The sequence below is a fragment of the Cibotium barometz genome, chromosome 33 (genome assembly GCF_041138505.1).
Source record: "Cibotium barometz isolate CiBa-2024 chromosome 33, ASM4113850v1, whole genome shotgun sequence".
Lineage (NCBI taxonomy): Eukaryota > Viridiplantae > Streptophyta > Polypodiopsida > Cyatheales > Cibotiaceae > Cibotium > Cibotium barometz.
The window spans coordinates 11,929,046-11,948,393 of record NC_141078.1 but is presented as its reverse complement, the minus strand read 5'-3'; the positions used below and the strand labels follow the sequence as shown (position 1 = coordinate 11,948,393).

General features: G+C 42.0%; 1 protein-coding gene across 1 annotated transcript; it reads left to right on the top strand.

Annotated features, from left to right (window-relative positions):
* The first annotated feature begins 17,066 nt into the window (after positions 1-17,066).
* LOC147619304 (uncharacterized) lies at positions 17,067-18,154 on the top strand. The gene is made up of 2 exons (XM_086772960.1): positions 17,067-17,109; positions 17,195-18,154. The coding sequence occupies exon 2, from the start codon at positions 17,212-17,214 to the stop codon at positions 17,941-17,943; it is 732 nt and encodes a 243-aa protein (XP_086629086.1). The 5' UTR covers positions 17,067-17,109; positions 17,195-17,211; the 3' UTR covers positions 17,944-18,154.
* The last annotated feature ends 1,194 nt before the right edge of the window (positions 18,155-19,348 follow it).

Here is a 19,348-nt window from a genome sequence, read left to right as displayed (position 1 = left end):
TTGATGATCTCATGCTCGAACGATGTTCGATTGCTTGTGGGATATCCCTCTCCACACACTTGCAAAGTTCCACTACCATCAAACATCATTCGAGCAAGATATAGTGCTCCATCTCATGTTTTCTACATGGGTTTCTCTAAGAAGGCTTAAATGCACAAAAAAAAAATTCTAAATCTTATCATGTCCAAATGACATCCAATGGTGATAAAACTTTGTAAGTGAATGGGAGGTACCCCTCTCCACAAACTTTGTAAGTGAATGGGAGGTACCCCTCTCCACACACTTGCAAAGTTTGGTCACCATTCGATGTTGTTTGGACTAGATATGGTACTCCATCTCACGATTACTCTCTATGAAAATTTCTCTAAGAGGACCCAAACGTAGAAAATATGGGTTTTCTCTATCTTGTCATGCCTGAACAATATCTAGTGTTGATCAAGCTTTGCAAGTATGTGTGGCGTACTCCTCTTCATGTACCTGTAAAGTTATGTCACCCCATCAAACGTCCTTCAGGTGAGATATGATGCTCCATCTTAGTTTTTAATGTGGATTTCTCCAAGAGGAGGGACCCAAACCTTGGGGGGTTCACTTAAAAATATGTAAGTCTACTACGTGCGATCATTAGGAGGGATTTTTTAAACCAAGATTTTGAGAAATATTTACAAAAATCTACTTACATAAGGGGGTTTTAAATGGTATTATTAAAAAAAACCATAAGTTTGTAAAGAAAAAGGTATTTTTTAATATCCTTTGAAGGCACGTTGTGGCACGTTGTATGTAGGTCTTCCTAAAAGTATACCCCCCGAGACTTAAACACATAAAAATATGGGTTTTCTCAATCTTGTCATGCTTGAACAACATCCAATGGTGACTTAACTTTACAAGTATATGTGGGGTACTCCTCTCTAGACACTTGCAAAGTCCAATCACCATTGGACATTCTTCGGGTGAGATATGGTGCTCCATTTCAAGTTTTCTATGTGGGATTCTCCATGTGAGGACCTAAATGCAAAAAATATGGTTTTTCTCAGTCTCATCATGCTCGAACGATGTCCGATAGTGAGCACACTTTGCAAGTGTGTATGAGGTACCCCTCTCCACATATTTAAAAGTTTGATCTCACCATCATAGATTTTTTTAGGATATAGTGCTTCAATTTGCATTTTTTATGTTGGTTTCTCCAAGAGGTCCCAAACGTAGAAAATATGATTTTTCTCAATCTCTCATGCTCAAGTGACGTTCCATGGTGGTGGAACCAACTTTACAAGTGTGTGTGGGATACCCCTCTCCACACATTTGCAAAGTTTCATCAGTATAGGATATCATTCAATCAAGATATGGTCCTCCATGGCACGTTTTCTCCGTGGGAGTTTCTTTTGGAGAACCCAAATGCAAAAAATATAAGGTTTGTGTTGATCTTGTCAATGCCTAAACAACATTTGATGGTGACCAAAATTTGCAAGTGTGCTTGGTGTACCCCTCTCCACACACTTGCAAAGTTCAATTACCATCGAACATTATTTTCGACATTATTCAGCCAAGGTATGGTGCTCCATTTCATGTTTTCTATGAAGGTTTCTCCAATAGGACCCAAACGTAGAAAATATGAGTTTTCTCAATCATGTCATGCCCAAAAGATGTCTAATGGTAGATTGAAATTTGTAAGTGTATGTGGGGTACACGTCTTCACACACTTACAAAGTTTTCTCACCATTGAACATCATTCGACTGAGATATAGGGCTCCATATCAGGTTTTCTATGTGGATTTCTCCAAGAGGACCCAAATGTAGAAAATATAGGTTTTCTCGATCTCTTCATACCTGAACAACATTGGATGGTTGACCAAACTTTGCAAGCGTGTGTGGGGTATCCCTGTCGACACACTTGGTATGTGTAGGATATCCCACTTGCAAACTTTTTTCACCATCAAAGATATTGAGGAGATCTAATCTCAATATAATGCTCCATCTCACATTTTCTATGCAAGTTTCTCCAGGAGGGACTAGACGTAGAAAATGTGGGTTTTCTCGATCCCATCATTCCCAAATGATGTCCAATGGTGACTGTAATTTTATAAGTGTGTGTGGGGTAGTACCGCTCTCCACACACTTACAAAGTTCCATTTGTTAGATATATAGTAGTACTACACTGTAAGGTCATGCACTTATGACATGGGAGCTTTTGTCCCATTGGATCTCCTCATCCTTAGTTTACGGTTTATGTTCATTTTGTACTTCATTATACCTTAAGCTCTTGCTCTTAGTGAACTAGGCTTCTACACTCTCTGTCTCCCTTGGGTTCTCTTTGATCTATGTAGTGTGAACATACAGCAAACACTGTGTGTCATTGAATCTGAGGAGGGCGAAAACCAGCGTGTGCGCCGTCTGAGCACCATTGTGCCGTCTGAAGAGCCCGGCGGCCAGTCCGGTGGCCAGGCCAACCAGGCGCAGCCAACCCAGGCGGCCTAGGCGGCCAGCCAGGCCAGCAGGCCAGCTAGGCAGCGGCGGCGGCCAGCCAGCACGACTACCAGAGCAGTCGGCGGCCAGCCCCACAGGCCAGCGCTGCAGGCGGCCAGAAGAAGAAGAGAAAGAAACCCATTTATTTTTTATATATATTTTTTTATTATTCATTTTTTATAAAATTAAAAATGAGAAAATTTAAACGGATCCTCTCTCTCGGCTGGGGAGGAGGAATAATCCCGGCAAGGGATAATCCGAGTTTTTCAAACACAACTTCCCGAGCGAATTAAATCTTTTATGAGTTGCAGGCATTTTTTCTCGTGGATCGGAGCATCCCGGATTAGCGACGCTTGTAGAGGCTCGCAGGAAACACAAATCGATAGGCAACCGTAAAGGGGGTGACTATTCTCTCTCCACCACTGCTCATTTTATTAGCGTTTTTTTTAGTAATTTCCAAGTTCTCGCATTGTTTTTTGCAAGAATTAAAGATGTCTGCTAGGCGTAGTGTGTCCCCACCGCCTTCTACTTCTCTAGGTTTTTCCAGTCTCTTGTCCTCGGTTGCGGGTTTGACCCCGACCGAATTGTCAGGCCGTACACGCCTGACCGTTGTTCGGTCCGGAGTGCGCTCGTCGATCACGCGTGATCTGCCAGTGCCCTCCTCATCTATTGACCCCACCTTAGGACCCAGCGAGCCTGCAGTGGCTGCATTAGCAGATGACCCCTTTCTGGCCGATGAGCCAGAGGACATGAATACCGACATCGCCGAGGGGACCGAGGAGGACCTCTTGGAGTACGACGACGATGATTATGACCTATTGGACCCTGCTGACGTCCTGACAGAGACGGAGCACTCTAGTGGACTGTTTAAATATCTTAATGCCAAACTGAACAATATGGGTAAAGTCCAGGCTGATTTAGTCATGATGCTACAGAGCATCTCCACACGGTTAGATGCACTGACAGCTACCTCGGCTAGTACTCCGACTCCTCGTGGTAGCCGAGCTCCTACAGCACGGGTGAGCATAGCCTCACCAGTGGTTGCAGGAGTACAGGCAGCGGGGCCGTCCGTAGAGCGAAACAGCTTCGTCATTATTAAAAGACTTAAAGCCACCTAGTTTTGGTGGCAAGGAAAAGGAGAGAAACAAGGACTCGGTCAATATGTTTCTAGCGAAGTGGTCAGATTTGCATGCGCTGCGACAGCAGCCTAGCTGGATACAGCCCGTAGAGGCTAGCCTCTCATTAACCGGCAAAGCGTACAAGTGGTGGATGAGTTTGACAACTTGTCCTACCACTTGGACGGAGTTTGAAACGATGTTTCGAAAAGAATTTTTGCCTGTTAATGAGGCAGAGAGAAGCTGGGAGTTATGGGATAAGTGGAGAACAAATCCCTAACTCAGTACATCTCAGACTATAGGGAGATAGTACTCAAGCTAAAGGGAATCGATGCATTCCAGACATTGCGAGGCTTTAAAAGAGGCCTCAAAGATGATTACCTTGCGTACGTAGAGCCCTTACAGCCTAAAGACTTAGCAGAGGCAATTAAATATGCGCAGATATTTGATGACATCAAGCGCCGTAGTGCGCGTGGTGGTTCTAGCAGGGACGAGGGTAGTGAAAAGAGGAGGTCAGGCCTCAAAAGAAAAGGGTTCCGCAGTGATAAACAAGGGGATAGGACGGACCAAGAAGGACAGGGTGGTCATTGGTCTAAAAAACCGCGACCATCCAAGAAGAAAAGAGACAGTGAAATCCAAAAGAAAGAGCAGTATATTAAAGCGCGAAAGGAAAATCGCTGCTTTAATTGCAATGAAGTAGGGCACACGAAGGCTTTGTCCAAAGCCTAAAGCCAGCACGAGTGGAACGAGCCCAAAAAAGATGGTAAATCTTCTAGGTAGTTGCATACAGTGTAGAGACTCCCTCTCAGTTCCGCAGACTTCAGAGAGGTGACAGTGTGTCATTATGATGAGCATCACGCTTGTTCAGTGACACCAGCGATGTGGCAGCCTACTGTAGGTCCGCATGACATGGTGCGCATGTACGGCACCATAGGTGGCCGTAGAGTCACAGTTTTTATTGATGATGGAGCTAGCCACAACTTCTTGAACTACTCGTTAGTCAAGAAGTTGGGGTTGACTAAGACCCGGAGTGATCATGAGTATACTGTTGGCCTAGCCAACGGATATGACAAAACGGTATGGAATATCGTAGTATTGGGGGTCCCATTATCTATGCAGGACTACGAGGCTCCGCTTGACTTTCAGGTCATGCACTTAGCCAGAGCAGACGTATATCTAGGCAGGGAGTGGCTGTATGGCTTGGGCCCTAGTCTAGCTCGGAATTACTTACATAATACGCTATGTTTTGAGCACGGAGGTAGAGTCATTACCCTGCAGGGCGACCGTACTGTCCCTGCCTCACCACTTATTTCCTCCATGGAGCTGTGTACAGCGGTCCGCAGAGACCAGATAGCAAAGGTATATGCTTGTTACCCTCTTTTGAATTCTGTTTTCGTAGATGAAACGATAAATGATGTTTGCGTAGACAAACAAGGAAAACAAAATAACCTTAGACGAGATCCACTGTTTGAAAAGCCTGTTTGGCATGCATGTGATTCAAACAAGAAAAAATCCAAGGTGAATGAGACATTAAAGAAAAAGCACGTAGATACTTTAATGAATTTATTAAAGGAATTTCAAGATGTTTTTCCTGATGATTTACCAGATGGTTTACCACCATCTAGAGAAGTAGACCATGGCATCGAAGTTATGCCAGGATCAAAACCTATAAGCAAACCTGCTTATAGATTAAGCCACTCCGAGGCACAGGAGGTGGAAAAACAATTAACGGAATATTTGAACAAAGGCAGATGTGCATAGACTATAGGGCTCTTAATCAGATAACAATTAAGAACAAGTATCCAATGCCACGCATGGATGAGTTGTTTGATCAACTCTATGGATCGAGATACTTTACAAAAATAGACCTGAGATCTGGGTATCATCAAGTTAGAATAAAAGCAGAAGATGTTGCGAAGACAGCGTTTAGGACCCGTTTCGGGCATTTTGAGTTTTTGGTTATGCCATTTGGGCTAACCAATGCTCCAGCAACGTTTATGATGCTGATGGATAGTATTTTACGTCCATATCTGGGAAAATTCGTAGTAGTTTTCCTAGATGATATTCTTGTGTACAGTAAGACACAGCAAGAACACATAGAGCATTTGCGTCTAGTGTTCGAGTTGTTGTGAAAGCACAAACTATTTGCAAAGAAGAGCAAATGTGAATTTTTTGAAACAGAAATTCACTACCTTGGCCATATTATATCCGCCGATGGTACGCGGATGGAGCCAGAAAAAGTAGAGGCTATTCTTAAATGGCCAGCGCCGAAGAATCTCGAGGAGCTGCAGATTTTTCTTGGCATGTCGGAGTTTTACCGACAGTATGTAAAGGACTACGCAAATATCGCAGTCCCGTTGACTGACCAGTTACGGTCAAAAACTAAAAACATTAGTTGGGGGGATGCCCAAAAGAAAAGCTTTGAGAAGCTCAAGGTGACCGTCGCAGCTGCACCTATTTTGACTATTATCGATCCAAATGAGCCGTTTGTTTTGGCAACAGACGCTAGTAATGAGGCCATTGGGGCCGTACTTATGCAAAGGGGACGCCCAATTGCATTTGAGAGTAAAAAGTTAGATCGTGCGCAGCGTAACTACTCGGCTTACGAGCGAGAGTTACTAGCAATAGTTCATGCACTGAAAAAGTGGAGACACTATTTATATGGTGCTACTTTTGAGGTCCGGACAGACCATGAAAGTCTGAAATGGCTTTCAAGTCAAAATGAACTGAAGGGTAGAAAAGCTCGGTGGGCGGAGATTCTACAGGAGTTTGACCTTCAGATACGTTACCAGAAAGGTAAGTATAACATGGTGGCAGATGCAGTTAGTCGCATGCCACAGATTAATGAACTTAGTTTCACAGTCTTCAAGAATGATTTCTTGGAGTCACTACGTGGTTTATGTGAGCATGATCCATCTTTTACAGAGGTCTGGCGTGCTGTACGCGTACGCACTTCTTCATAGACGCGACCACCTCCCTCGTTGGCACATATTGCTAGTCCGGAGAGACTGGCCGAAGGTGCAACGGGAAGGGAAGTGAGAGTTAGTCCGGAGAGACTAGCCGTGTCTTCTGGGTATAGTTTGGAGCCGGAGAGCTCTGACGTAGGCCCTTCATCACCTTTGATTGCCACGGCTTCAAAGGGGAGTGATAAACTTCGTCGGGGGGAGAAATATGCTAATTACTCCATTGACGACGGGTACTTACTCTACAAGGGTAGAATATGTGTATCAACTATTGGTGACTTTCGGGCCCAAATTCTTAATAAAGAAAGTCATGATAGTCCAAGTGTGGGTCATCCTGGGATTCAGAAGACCTATGCACTAGTAAAAAGACAGTTTTATTGGCCTAGTTTGTTTAAGGACGTCCAGACTTATGTGCTGAAATGCAGTAAGTGCCAGGTCAATAAACATGAACGTCTTAAGGTTGGAGGACTACTCCATCCGCTGGAGATTCCTCAAGGGAAATGGGAAAGCATTTCCATGGATTTCATTACTGGTTTACCCAAGACGAGTCGAGGGAATGACTCGGTGTGGGTGGTAGTGGTGGACAGGTTAACTAAAATGGCAAAGTTTATCGCCACGAAGAAAACTGTTAAAACGCCAGAGTTGGCAAAACTCTTTATTGAACATCTCTACAAGCTATATGGCCTGCCCGCAGATATAGTGTCGGATAGAGATAGAAAGTTCAAGTCATTTTTGGAGGGAAGTCTTCAAAAAGTTGGATACTACTCTGAGTATGAGTACGGCAGATCATCCGGAGTCTGATGGTCAAACTGAAAGAGTTAACCAAATTCTAAAGGATATGTTGTGTTCTTATGTTAGTAAGAAGCAATCTAATTGGGAAGAGTACTTGCCCTTATTGGAGTTTGCCTATAACAGCTCCAAGCACTCAGCGACTGGATTTACACCATTTATGTTAATGTATGGATTCCAGTCGAGATCTCCGATGGCTGTAGGCCTAGAAAAAGAGAAGATTCAATCTGTCAAGGATTTCCTTGAAGATATGAATGATATGCTCAGAGCCGCACGTGAGAGCATTCATAGCGCTCAGGATCGCGCTAAAGCTTATGCGGATAAAGGACGTAGAAAGGTGACCTTTGCAGAAGGTGACTTTGTATTCCTCAAGGTTCCTGCGCAGTCAGAAACCATGAAAATGGGAAAGTGTGATAAACTTTCTCCGAGATATTGTGGTCCTTTTAAAATCCTTAAGAAGATTGGGGACATAGCATATAAACTTGAGTTACCAGAGAGTTCTCAAGTCCATCCTGTCTTCCATGTCAGTAAACTGAAGAAATCAATTCACGGGTTAGAGAACGCAGTTTCTCCAGATATTTTGGTGGACTTGATAGAGCCACCAAAGATACCACATGAACCTGAAAAGATTCTACAGTATCGTGACAAACAAACCCGACATAAAGTGTACCAGGAGGTACTTGTTAAATGGACAGATAGGGATGAGGCGGTAGCTACCTGGGAACGCCGTAGTGCGATTTCCAAAAGGTTTCCCCAGTTTGTTTTCGAGGACAAAAACTCTTCTTAAGGAGGGGGTAATGTCACGTAGGCTGTAATGCCGCGGCAGACCGAATGGCCATGTCCGGGGTTTAGTGCGAGAGGATGCCCATGCAGAGTCATGGGTGGCCAGGCTAGTGTGGACGGCAGGCCACACACTATATAGCCTAGGGGATGAGGGGCAATCCTCATTCTTCCTCTATGGCTGGGTGGTGAGCCAGAGGCCGTCCCCTCCTGTGGTGATAACGCCCGTAGCGGTGTTACGGATATCTATGGCATTGGGTGAGTGACTATTTATAGCTTTTCTTCCATTCAAAAGCTAACAGTGGTATCAGAGCAAGGCTTTTCCATACCTTGCTTTCTGGTGATTTTCACTACACTGTGTCCAAGCTCTCCATTTCTTATTTTTTTGGCCTTCAAGTTTCACAACTTTACAAGCTTTCCATAGCTTGTTGCTCTCATACAAATTTACAGTTCTCTGTAGTGTGGAGCTCATGTGGTTTCCTTACCTATATCAATTCTCTACTTTGTGGAGTTTTCACACCTAGTGTGTGCAAATTTTTTATTTTCTGTAGTGTGGAGCTCAGGTGGTTTCCTTGCCTATAAACAATTCTCTACTTTGTGCAATTTTCACACCTGTGTGTGAAAATAGCTCACACAGTCAGCTACATTAGCTTCTTTGGTGTTTTCTATTTGAGTGTAGACTATAGCATACAATCACGTAACACACTCTATAATGCTTGGTAGCTACACAATAATCGGTTTTCTTTTTTGTTTTTCAAGCCGAGGTCAGAAGCGAGCAAGCTCATTCTGAGACTCGAACAAAGAAACACTTTTGTGGCCATTTTCTAAAAAATGAAAACTAGCCATTTGTGACTGCAGTGAACTGAAAGGAGAGTAATTGCATGTACAGAAGGAGGTAGGAGAAAAACATATGGTGGCGGGAAGCTATGAAGAGAGTTGAAATTTTGCATGGTTGAGATAACTGGGTTTTTGTGTGAATGGCAAGAGAGGAGAGAGTTGTGAGAGAGAATCATGGAGAGTGAAGATGCTTGTGTGGTGAAGGAGCTTTAGAGATAGCTTGCTATTTTGGAATCTATTTTGTCTGTGAGAGAAGGAGTTGACACAGGTTTTGTTTTTTGAGGAGATTAGGTTTGCCCACAGCAGGGGTTGCATTGTTAATAGAGGGTCTTATAGGATGTGAATATCCCTAGGACCTCTAAATAGAAACACTGTTGGAACTTAGACCGGCTCAAGCTTTTCTTAACAATCCTTTGTAATATCTATTGGTGGTAGTCTGCAGTGTATAGCTACAATTTTTTGTTGTTGTTGCTATTGATCTTTGTGAAGTTGAGATTATAGGATTCTTGTTAGGAATGATTGTGTGGAAATCCTTTGGTTTTATAGTGTTCTGTTTTGTTTGTTCAATCCCCAAATCTCAGGGGTATTGAGTTTGGCTCAATTTGTTTATGCACAGAGGGCTTGATTGTGTGGGATTGATGAGTTCTTTTGTTTTGGTTCTATTAATATTGTTTGGATAGAGTTTTTTGTTGAGGGAAAACAATTGTAAGTGAAGAGCAGACTTTGATTGAATATGAGTTGTGTCAGTCAGCCTTTGTTTAAGAGTCGGCAGGTTCTAATAGGGGTATCTTGGACAGCTGTGAGTCAGGACAGGTCAATTGACATTGATGGGATATAGCTATTTGTTTATTAAACACTTTTGAAGCCAAGTTTGACAATTGGGAGCCAGTCAGAAGTTGGTCTGATAGGTTGGGTACTATTAGTGGTCTAAGTGTCAGATAAGGATTGTGTCAGGTTAGAAGGTAGTCAGCTTGGGTCAGCTGAGGCCCAAAAGGAGTTAGTTGGGTGTTCAAGAGTGGTGTTAGTCTCTTGGTCAAAGGGGAAACTTTTGGGTTTAGGTCTGACTCCGTCAGCTGTAAGCAATCAGGCAAGGTTGAGAGGAGTGGTGTTCTAGAGTGAGAGGACTGTCAGTGGACTGTAAGGAGTTGAATCTTGAAGAGACTTGGAGTGTTTGAGGGCTAAGAGGTGTCAGCGGATGCTAAAGGGCTTTTATTTGACTGTGGAGGATTTTTGAGTCAGTTTAGTCCTATTCTGTCCATTACCTAAACCAATAATACTTGGTCACACATGGATGAAAGCTGTTGGATGTATGATTGATTGGTCAATAGGGCCTATCTCTATGGGTGAAGCTAAATTGAACATTCTACTCATAACCCCTGCCATGAGGATGAAGCTTCAACATATAAACCAAATCTAAAGAAACCCCCTCCACTTCATTGTTCACTATGCAAAGAACTCTTGATTCTTTTCTCTCCACATGGCACCTCCATGTCAAGAATACCAACAAAGACAATGGGCTCCCAAATCTACCTTGAAATGGGTTCCCAAGATTTCTCTATCTATACCACTTCAACTAACCAAGTAAAGAAGGCATCAACATAATAATTGGTGTAGGAAGTTGAAACTATAGGTTACCCCAAAGTGGATACCTACATGCATATTGAAAGCTCAAGGCTACTACAAGGGTAAGTGTTGTATTTGGATCCTAAAACATAAATGTACACCACTAGACTCACCATCATCCTTACCAATGTGCAAGCCTCCTTAGTGATACGGACAAAGGATTCATAAGTTCAAATTCAAATAAAGGGAATACTATTGTATATGAAGCTTCACCACCATCACCCAAGCAAATCTGGATGCCTAAGAGAAACCCTATCACAAAGAGGTAGGGTGATTAATGAAGAAGTTTCTACATCACAAAATGTTACAAAACTCTTGTTTATCCAAGCCCCAACCCCATTGGTTTTTGTAGAGCAACCCACTCTGGAAATACAAATTGCCTTGCTGCAACAACTCCATTGCTCATCTATAAGGGAGGATCTATAAGCTCCGTTCGGTCTTATGAAATCCCCTTACCACTCTTAAAGTTGGAGATTGATATGCCATAACAAGTAATTGATGTAGCAAAGTTGGAAATGATGGTTACATAAAACCTATAATACCTTCCACAAATTCAAGGTATGACAAGAAGCAAGAAGGGGGCATTTATGCTAATATCTTCACTTTTACCCCGAACACTGCAGGTAAACTAGGTAATATTTCATGAAAACGAGAAACATTTAGCATCTTTAAAATATTCCATATAAAAAAAGCTAAATTTTTACCTTTTTTATAAAGTGGTCTATGCATGCGTACAATGCCGCCAAAAACAACACTATTTAGGACACTCTGCACATTTTTTACAAAAATGAAAAACAAGACATGGTTTTGCTTACTTTTTCAGATTACAACTTAAAATCTAGAAATAAGTATTAAAAAATATACCAAAATAGAGACCATTGTCATTGACATCTTCAATCTAGAAAAGTAATATATACAACTCTAAAAGAGGACCTATTTTCTAGACATACAACTCATGGCATAGTTATGGCTCCTCATCATCACTGCTACCTATACCATCACCATCACTCGTTTGTGTGCCTTCCCCTGAGGAGGTAGACGAGGCATCCTCTTCATCCTATCCACAAAGATATTTTTTTCTTCTATGTGTACACCTGAAGCTAAGACTCCTTGTGTTCACTGTCCTGTTAGCACACCCAAGGATGTGCTACCAAGCTTATAGTTATTGAAGCAAGGGATCTTCTCTTGTAAAATAGAAATGGTTGACTTTCTCAAGTAGCCTGATTTTGTGAGAGTAAAGTTATACACCAAAATATCTACCTCATCAAGTGGTAGTACACTAGTGCTAGTAGTGTTCTTTCCCCTCTTGCACTTGCCCTTTCCTTTTGTTGTATTTACCATTTCCAAGCTATACTTTCCCTCAAATGCAATTGCATGAGTTGTTCTCATTCAGTGCACTGTTAGTGACAATGTATGCTCACCAATTTCATCTTTGTTTGATAGTAGCTATTATCTTGCCAATCCAGAACAGATGTTTTAAAGCATCATTCTCATCTAGGGTAGCAACAAGGGTGCCCTCCTTTATGTCTTTATGTTGGCAAAATATGGCATGACAGGGTGTAAGTCTATGAGTACACCTTTGGAGCAGAATGTGAAGTTGCGGGCTGATTATGGTGAGGAGTTGGATGATCCATCTATGTACAGAAAGATGGTTGGTAGTCTCATTTACATGACTATCACACGCCTGGATTTGAGTTATGCTGTGGGGCTAGTAAGTCAATTTATGTAGAGCCCAGAAAACCTCATTTGGATGCAGTGAGACACATTATGAGATATGTAAAGACCACTGCACATTATGGTCTACTTTATGAGAGTGGTAAAGACTTGGACATACATGGCTACACAGATGCTGATTGGGCAGGTAGCTCATATGACGACAGGAGGTCTACTAGTGGTTATGCTTTTACACTTGGAAGTGCCGTGAGTTGGAGTAGCAAGAAGCAACCTACAGTTGCTTTATCTAGTATAGAGGCTGAGTACAGAGGTGCAGCCATTGCTACTTGTGAGGCAGTATGGTTAAAGAATCTCTTGGCAGATTTGAGTGAGCCTATTGATGGCAACGTTGTCATTCATTGTGACAACATGAGTAGTATACAGTTGGCCAAGAATCCAGTGTTTCATGCTAGGACCAAACACATAGAGGTCCATTATCACTTTATCAGAGAAAAGGTGCGTGATGGTACAATTGATCTACAGTATGTGAAGACTGATGAGCAGGTGACAGACATCTTTACAAAGCCACTTAGCAGGGAGAAGTTTGAGTACTTCCGGGAGTACATGGGATGAGCTTGAGGGGGAATGTTGAGAGTCTTGATATCCCAAGCTCATCTACATCTTCATCTATGGCAGTACATCATGAGCTTGAGAGGGGCTATTGAGATTCAAGCTCGATGTCAGTGTGAACCAACTATGCTATGTGCTCGCATGTTAGGTAGGAATATGTGTGAGACATAAATGACCACGTCCAGCTAGTCATAGTGTGTGGACATTAGCTAGGGTTAGATGTGTGTGGACATTAGCTAGGGTTAGATGTGTGTGGACACAACTTATAGTGTGTTGTGTGTATTATGGATTATGGCTTTATGCATTGTGTGAGAAGGGAGATGGCTTCTCTCTATGGTTAGGGTTTGCAATATACATTAGGGTTTGCTCCTGTGTGTGTGTCTCCTCTCCCTCTACCTATTTTTCAACAAGATGGCCATTTGGCATGATAAGGAGGTTATGTAGAATTTGTGATCTCCTATGCGTGCCAAAAGGCTCTACACTCTCTCTCTCTCTCTCTCTCTCTCTCACACACACACACACACACACACCCACACATGAAACCTTTTACAATACATAAAAATGTGTGTATTTTTATGTTTATGTGAAAGAGTGCCATTTGGAGTGCATAAAGTATTCTAAAGCAACTCATGCACCCCTATGGAGCGCATAGAGTATTCTTCTCTATCCCCTTAGCCATTTTAGCACACACATGGTTGTCTTTCACACACACACACAATCACACACACACACAATCACGTACATCAATATAAGTTGGTGTGTGTGTGTGTATGTGTGTATAAGATAGCCATTTGGAGCTATAAGAATATTCTAAAGCAACTCTATAGGAGCACAAGATACAAAGCAATGGTCCATAGCCATTTAGCGTGCATGCTACGTTCCAACATTGTTACTTAGGTCTAAATATCATGCCAAACGGCACTAGAACTCAGAGTGTGTGTGTGTGTGTGTGTGTGTGTGCATGCACTTACACAAACATAAACATACATACATATACACACACACACATATGTGTGTGTGTGTGTGTGTGTGTGTGTGTGTGTGTGTGTGTATTTGGGTGGGTGGGTGGGTGTGTGTGTGTGTGTGTATGTAAAAGATAGCCATTTGAAGCTATAAGATTATTCTAAAGCAACTCATGCACCAAATGGCTATCAAGAGTAAAGTGTTTTATTTGTAACATTTACTTCCTTTTTACTCTTCCCTTACATTTCAAAACTTAAGTTTTGAAAGTGATTTATTTCATTCAAAGTTCACATTTGTTTGGATGCATACATGTATACATGTGTGTGTATGTGTGTGTATGTGTGTGTGTGTGTGTGTGTGTGTTGAAATGGAAAAAGATATATGAAACTTGGGCTACCCTATGGCTCTTGGCTCAGCTGTGCTAGTGGCCATGTTTATTATATTTTTTAACTTGGTCCCATTCCCTCAATTGGAGTTTACTAAGCGTGCCTGAGTTCAATGCTGCCACCATTATCAAATACATGCGTTCTTCTAGTGATGTGTGCTCGTGTTCCGCGCCGTCAATTCCACATCTCTCATTTTATAAATGCAATGTGGGGTATAGACATGAGGTACAAGGACTTTATGACAAGCTTCCAAATGTTCTTAAATGAAAGAATAGAACTTTTACATCTTGAAATTTAGTTTTTATTTATTTTATACACATTTTCTAGAAAGAGAAATTAGAAATTCGTGAATTTCTTTCCAAGGCCCTACAAATGACCTCCAAAATGTCCTAATATCTTAGTAAGAGGTAACTCACTTAGGCATCATAGCCATTATATGAGATTGTCCTTAATCTTGTATTAATACATGATGATTTGTCCTTAATCTAAACTTAATGATTTGCATAGAGAGGAAGACGCAACATAGCAAGGCTGCATGCACAACATCGTAGAGTGTTGCAGCTCATCATCGCCTTATTTCAAGGCTCAGCATGGATCATTACTTGTTCAAGGATCAGCGTGGGCAATGTTGCTAGCACAAAAATGGATGCATGAGGTACAACATATGCAGCATTGCCAACTCATAAGGCATCATTGCTTACTTACACTGATTTGTTAGACAACAGTGCTGAAAACAATGATACAGGCTTCGCTACTACGATTCAACAAATGCTCAGTCTACCACATACAGCAGCGTAGTTTTTTTCTTATTTTTTATTTTATTTTTTAAAAAATACACTACAACAGGCCTAGCATAACATCATCGGTACGCAAGCACTTCAGTTGGCTGACCACACACAATCAAGCCTCAGTGCTTTGCAGCACCAATGTTGAGGTCTGTGGTGTTAAGAGAGAGTAAGCAGCTCTCTTTGTCACGCACAGAGGGGAGAAGAAGCTGAGTGAGAGTAAGCAACTCCCTTGCTCAAGTGCAGAGGGGAGAAGAAGCTAAGAGAGAGTAAGTAGCTCCGTTGCTCAAGCGCAAAGAGGAGAGGAAGAAGATCTACAACTGGCCGCTAGTAATGTAAAGAAAAGACTAAAGAAAAGAGAGGGCCACCAGTAACATGAGAGTTCTTTAACATTTTTGAGTTAGGGTTGGGCCTCCTTTTCACATTTTGGCCATTTCCTATGCCCATTTACTTTTTTCCATCCCACACTCTAGTGCTTTTGACCACTTACCTTGCCCACATTCCATATACTCTCCCTCACCCTTAACCTTTTTGAGATTGTTTACACATTGTGTGAGATTTTGGTGCATGTTAGATATTTTTGGGTGTTCACATGCTAGTTTGGGGGTTCTTTCACATTGATCACATTCGTAAGAGATTACCTTAGCAAGCTATAAGCACCATGGGGATCTTTCAAGTGGATGAATTTGTAACAACTTTACTAAAAGAAACTTGTGTTGGCTTTAATTTGGCTATTCTAACGAAATTTTACTCATCAAAATGTTCTTATAAAAGTTAAAATTTTGGTCTTAATAAGCCTATTCTATTGTAATTTTACTTAGTGTGATTGAAAACTTGATTAAAAAGTGAAAACTAATCATATGATTCTCAAAATGAAAACTTTAATTATGTATTAATTATATTTGAAAATGAGACTCGTGATAGTCCCAAATTTCCTAATATGGTCTTCTATGAAATGTTTCTCATATTTTAAGCATTTTTTCATGCTTCAATTACATGATGGGTCGTGGAAAAACATGAAAAATTGATGATAGATGGTGAGATCTCCACGTTGTGGAAGCTATTTAAAAAGGGTTGGGGCTCAACTTCTCATGGGGCTATTGATCCTAGAAGGCCCTTATCTTGATGATTCTTTGTATCATTTTGTTGAAGTAACCTCTTTAGAGCAGAGGGTTCATGGGTTTGCATATATAATGTAATATTATTATTTCTATTTGTATCTCTCCCTTCCAATGAATGAATAATATACCATCTTTATAAAATAAATGCAAAAGAGATGAATGTGTAGACTATCTAATATTATTCATCCACTATATTCTATAAGCCATGTCCATTATGCATCATACCCAATCCTAGACATAATGTGCTTCCTTGTCTAGAAATCAAAAGCATTTGTTCTTTTCCTTCGAGGGTGTGTAAGAGACTCATGCTTCTTTGTGAGACTTTTTGTTCATCAAGGGCAATCAATATCAACATTTATGAAAAGGTATATGTACTGTAATAGTCTAATCCCTTGCCTACATATGAAGGCAAACATCTAGATGGTAGGTGCCTGTCACATAAATTTGAATGGGCTTGAGCTTTAGCTATCTTTGAAGGTCATGCAAGAGATGGGCCACACAATGTAGGTTATTGGGCACACATTGGCTTTGTATGGGTCACACGTAGTCGGTTACTAGGCACACATTGGAGGCATAGGGATGGACCGTGTTAGACTTGAGCCTTGGTTGGCTTTGAAGCTCATGAAATACATGGGCCACCACACATGGTAGGTTACAAGGTGCACATCAGCTTTGGGATGGATAGTGTGTCGGTTGGTTAAGGGGTATAGGTAGCTTGGGAAGTGGGCACGTTTCCTCATGTATGGTTTTTGTTGTTGTTGTGAAGAGAGAGAATCTACGTTTGTGTAGGTTATTACAAAAGGTATGGAGGCACCGGTTGGCGTTAAAGCAGCCGTTTGGCATTAAACCAACCAAACGTTGCGGTTGGGCTGGTGTCAATTTTTAGTCGTTGGGGCCACGGTTGTATGTTCACAAGTCGCTTACACAAAATGCAAAGGATTGATCTCAGCTATATAAACCCTTGGCTGTTGTATTGCCCTTCGTCGTGCCCTGCTTTGTCTGACTTGGTAAGCTTCAAGCCACCTCTCCTCTGTGATTACCTTTCATAAGGTTAAGCTTCCTTAATTATAACTTTGAATCTTGATCACGCAGTTGGAGCACTAATCATCATGGTTAGCAGCAAAGCTTGGGGGTTTAATGCAGCCCCTCTTTTCGGGGCGCTTCTGCTAGCATTGGCAGTTGTAAACGCTACAGATTCCTACACGTACGAATCCCCTCCTCCCCCATCTCCTCCTGAATCCCCCCCTCCGCCTCCGTATAAATACGAGTCGCCGCCTCCCCCTCCCTACAAGTATGAGTCTCCCCCTCCACCTCCGTATAAATACGAGTCGCCACCTCCCCCTCCCTACAAGTATGAGTCTCCCCCTCCACCTCCATATAACTATGTTTCCCCCCCTCCACCTCCGTATAAATACGAGTCGCCACCTCCTCCTCCCTACAAGTATGAGTCTCCCCCTCCACCTCCATATAAATACGTTTCCCCACCTCCACCTCCACCTCCGTACAAGTATGAGTCTCCCCCTCCACCTCCGTACAAATACGAGTCCCCACCCCCTCCTCCGTACAAATACGAGTCCCCCCCTCCACCTCCATACAAATACGAGTCCCCATCCCCTCCACCATACATGTACAAATCCCCGCCTCCACAATACCAGTCTCCACCACCTTACAAGTATGAGTCTCCACCTCCACCACCATACAAGTACATATCTCCACCACCACCACCTTACAAGTATGAGTCTCCACCTCCACCCCCATACAAGTATGAGTCTCCACCTCCTCCACCTCCTTCTCCTCCTCCATACAAGTATGAATCCCCACCACCACCCCCTTACAAGTAAGAGTCCACTCAAGTCCCCTCCTACTCTCCCCCATGAAAGATACACTTCACCATATGTTCTTGCACACTCGTGTCCCTCATCAAACATGCACGTCACCATCACTCCTTATATATGTTCTTTCACCATATTTGTAGCGCAAATGATGACACTTTTGAGAGAATTTCTATGTGCATTTTTTCCTATTGGTGACTAATCAAGAAGCTTTTGCTCATGGCTTGTAGTTTGAATTCATTCGTGAGCTTGGAATTGGGCCATGATGCTTGTGCCATCCTTCTAAATCATAAGATTATCTTTGAATAAAAATGTGCTTGCCTTTTGAATTACTTTGACCTTTTTGGGTATTTACATCTAAATGTCTTTCATTGCCTACAGTTAAGAATTTCTCATATGTCTTAAAATGCATCCCTCTCAAAGCCCTCCAACTTTAATATGTAATGCAAACAGTACTATGTGTGTCTTTGCACTCTGTAATACTAAAAAGATCAAAATCACATGACAAAAAAACTTGTGTATTTTAATATGATCAAAAAAACATGTATTGAGAAAGATAGATAATTTGTATGCCTATGTGAGTGTACACTTTAGAGAGAGAGAGAGAGAGAGAGAGAGAGAGAGAGAGAGGCTATGGAGATAAAGGTAGCAACACACACATAGATGCATCAAGAAAGCAGATATAGAAGTAGAACACATAAAATAGATTGATGAGAATGAGTAAAGTACAAGTGACATGATAAGGTCACTTACACACTTATAAAGGTGACATGATCCACACACTCCACCATATGTATTCAGCTTCACATCTCAAAATGGCCACTATTAACTGCTTCTTACTGAGCCATAATATACATGAATCACCAGGATAAAAGAAAAAGCCACTACTTGGATACTTGTTCAAGTCATACCATCCAGCCGAATTAGAATCTTTGAAATCATGTAGCTAAATTTCACTCGCCTTAGCATAGAATAGCCTAAGGAATTAAGTGCCTTGTAAGTATTGGATACTTGCTTGTTGGCAGCATGCCAATGCTTACTTTCAGGACTGTGCATAAACATACTTAGTTTTGGGAGACCCCAATTGAGTGTCTGGCCTTGTGTATACATAGATAGATGAGGCACCCAACAGCTTACCAACCAAGAGGGTGATGATTAGGTTAAAGAAGTAGATGGTGGCGATGATGGCCGGGTCAATCATCTGCGCATAGTTGGCGTGATGAAGGTGTCATCCGGGTGATCATGATTTCTTCGATGTAAGGACTGTGTCAAAAGTGGGGGGGGCTAAACCATGGGAAGTTGAATTAGATCTTTGGGTTCTCTTCTATTCTTAGCGGAACAGGTTCCACACATTGGTGGTGGATGGGGAGGTATGTGGGGTTGATGCAGATGTGTCATGGGGCTTTGCAGTACT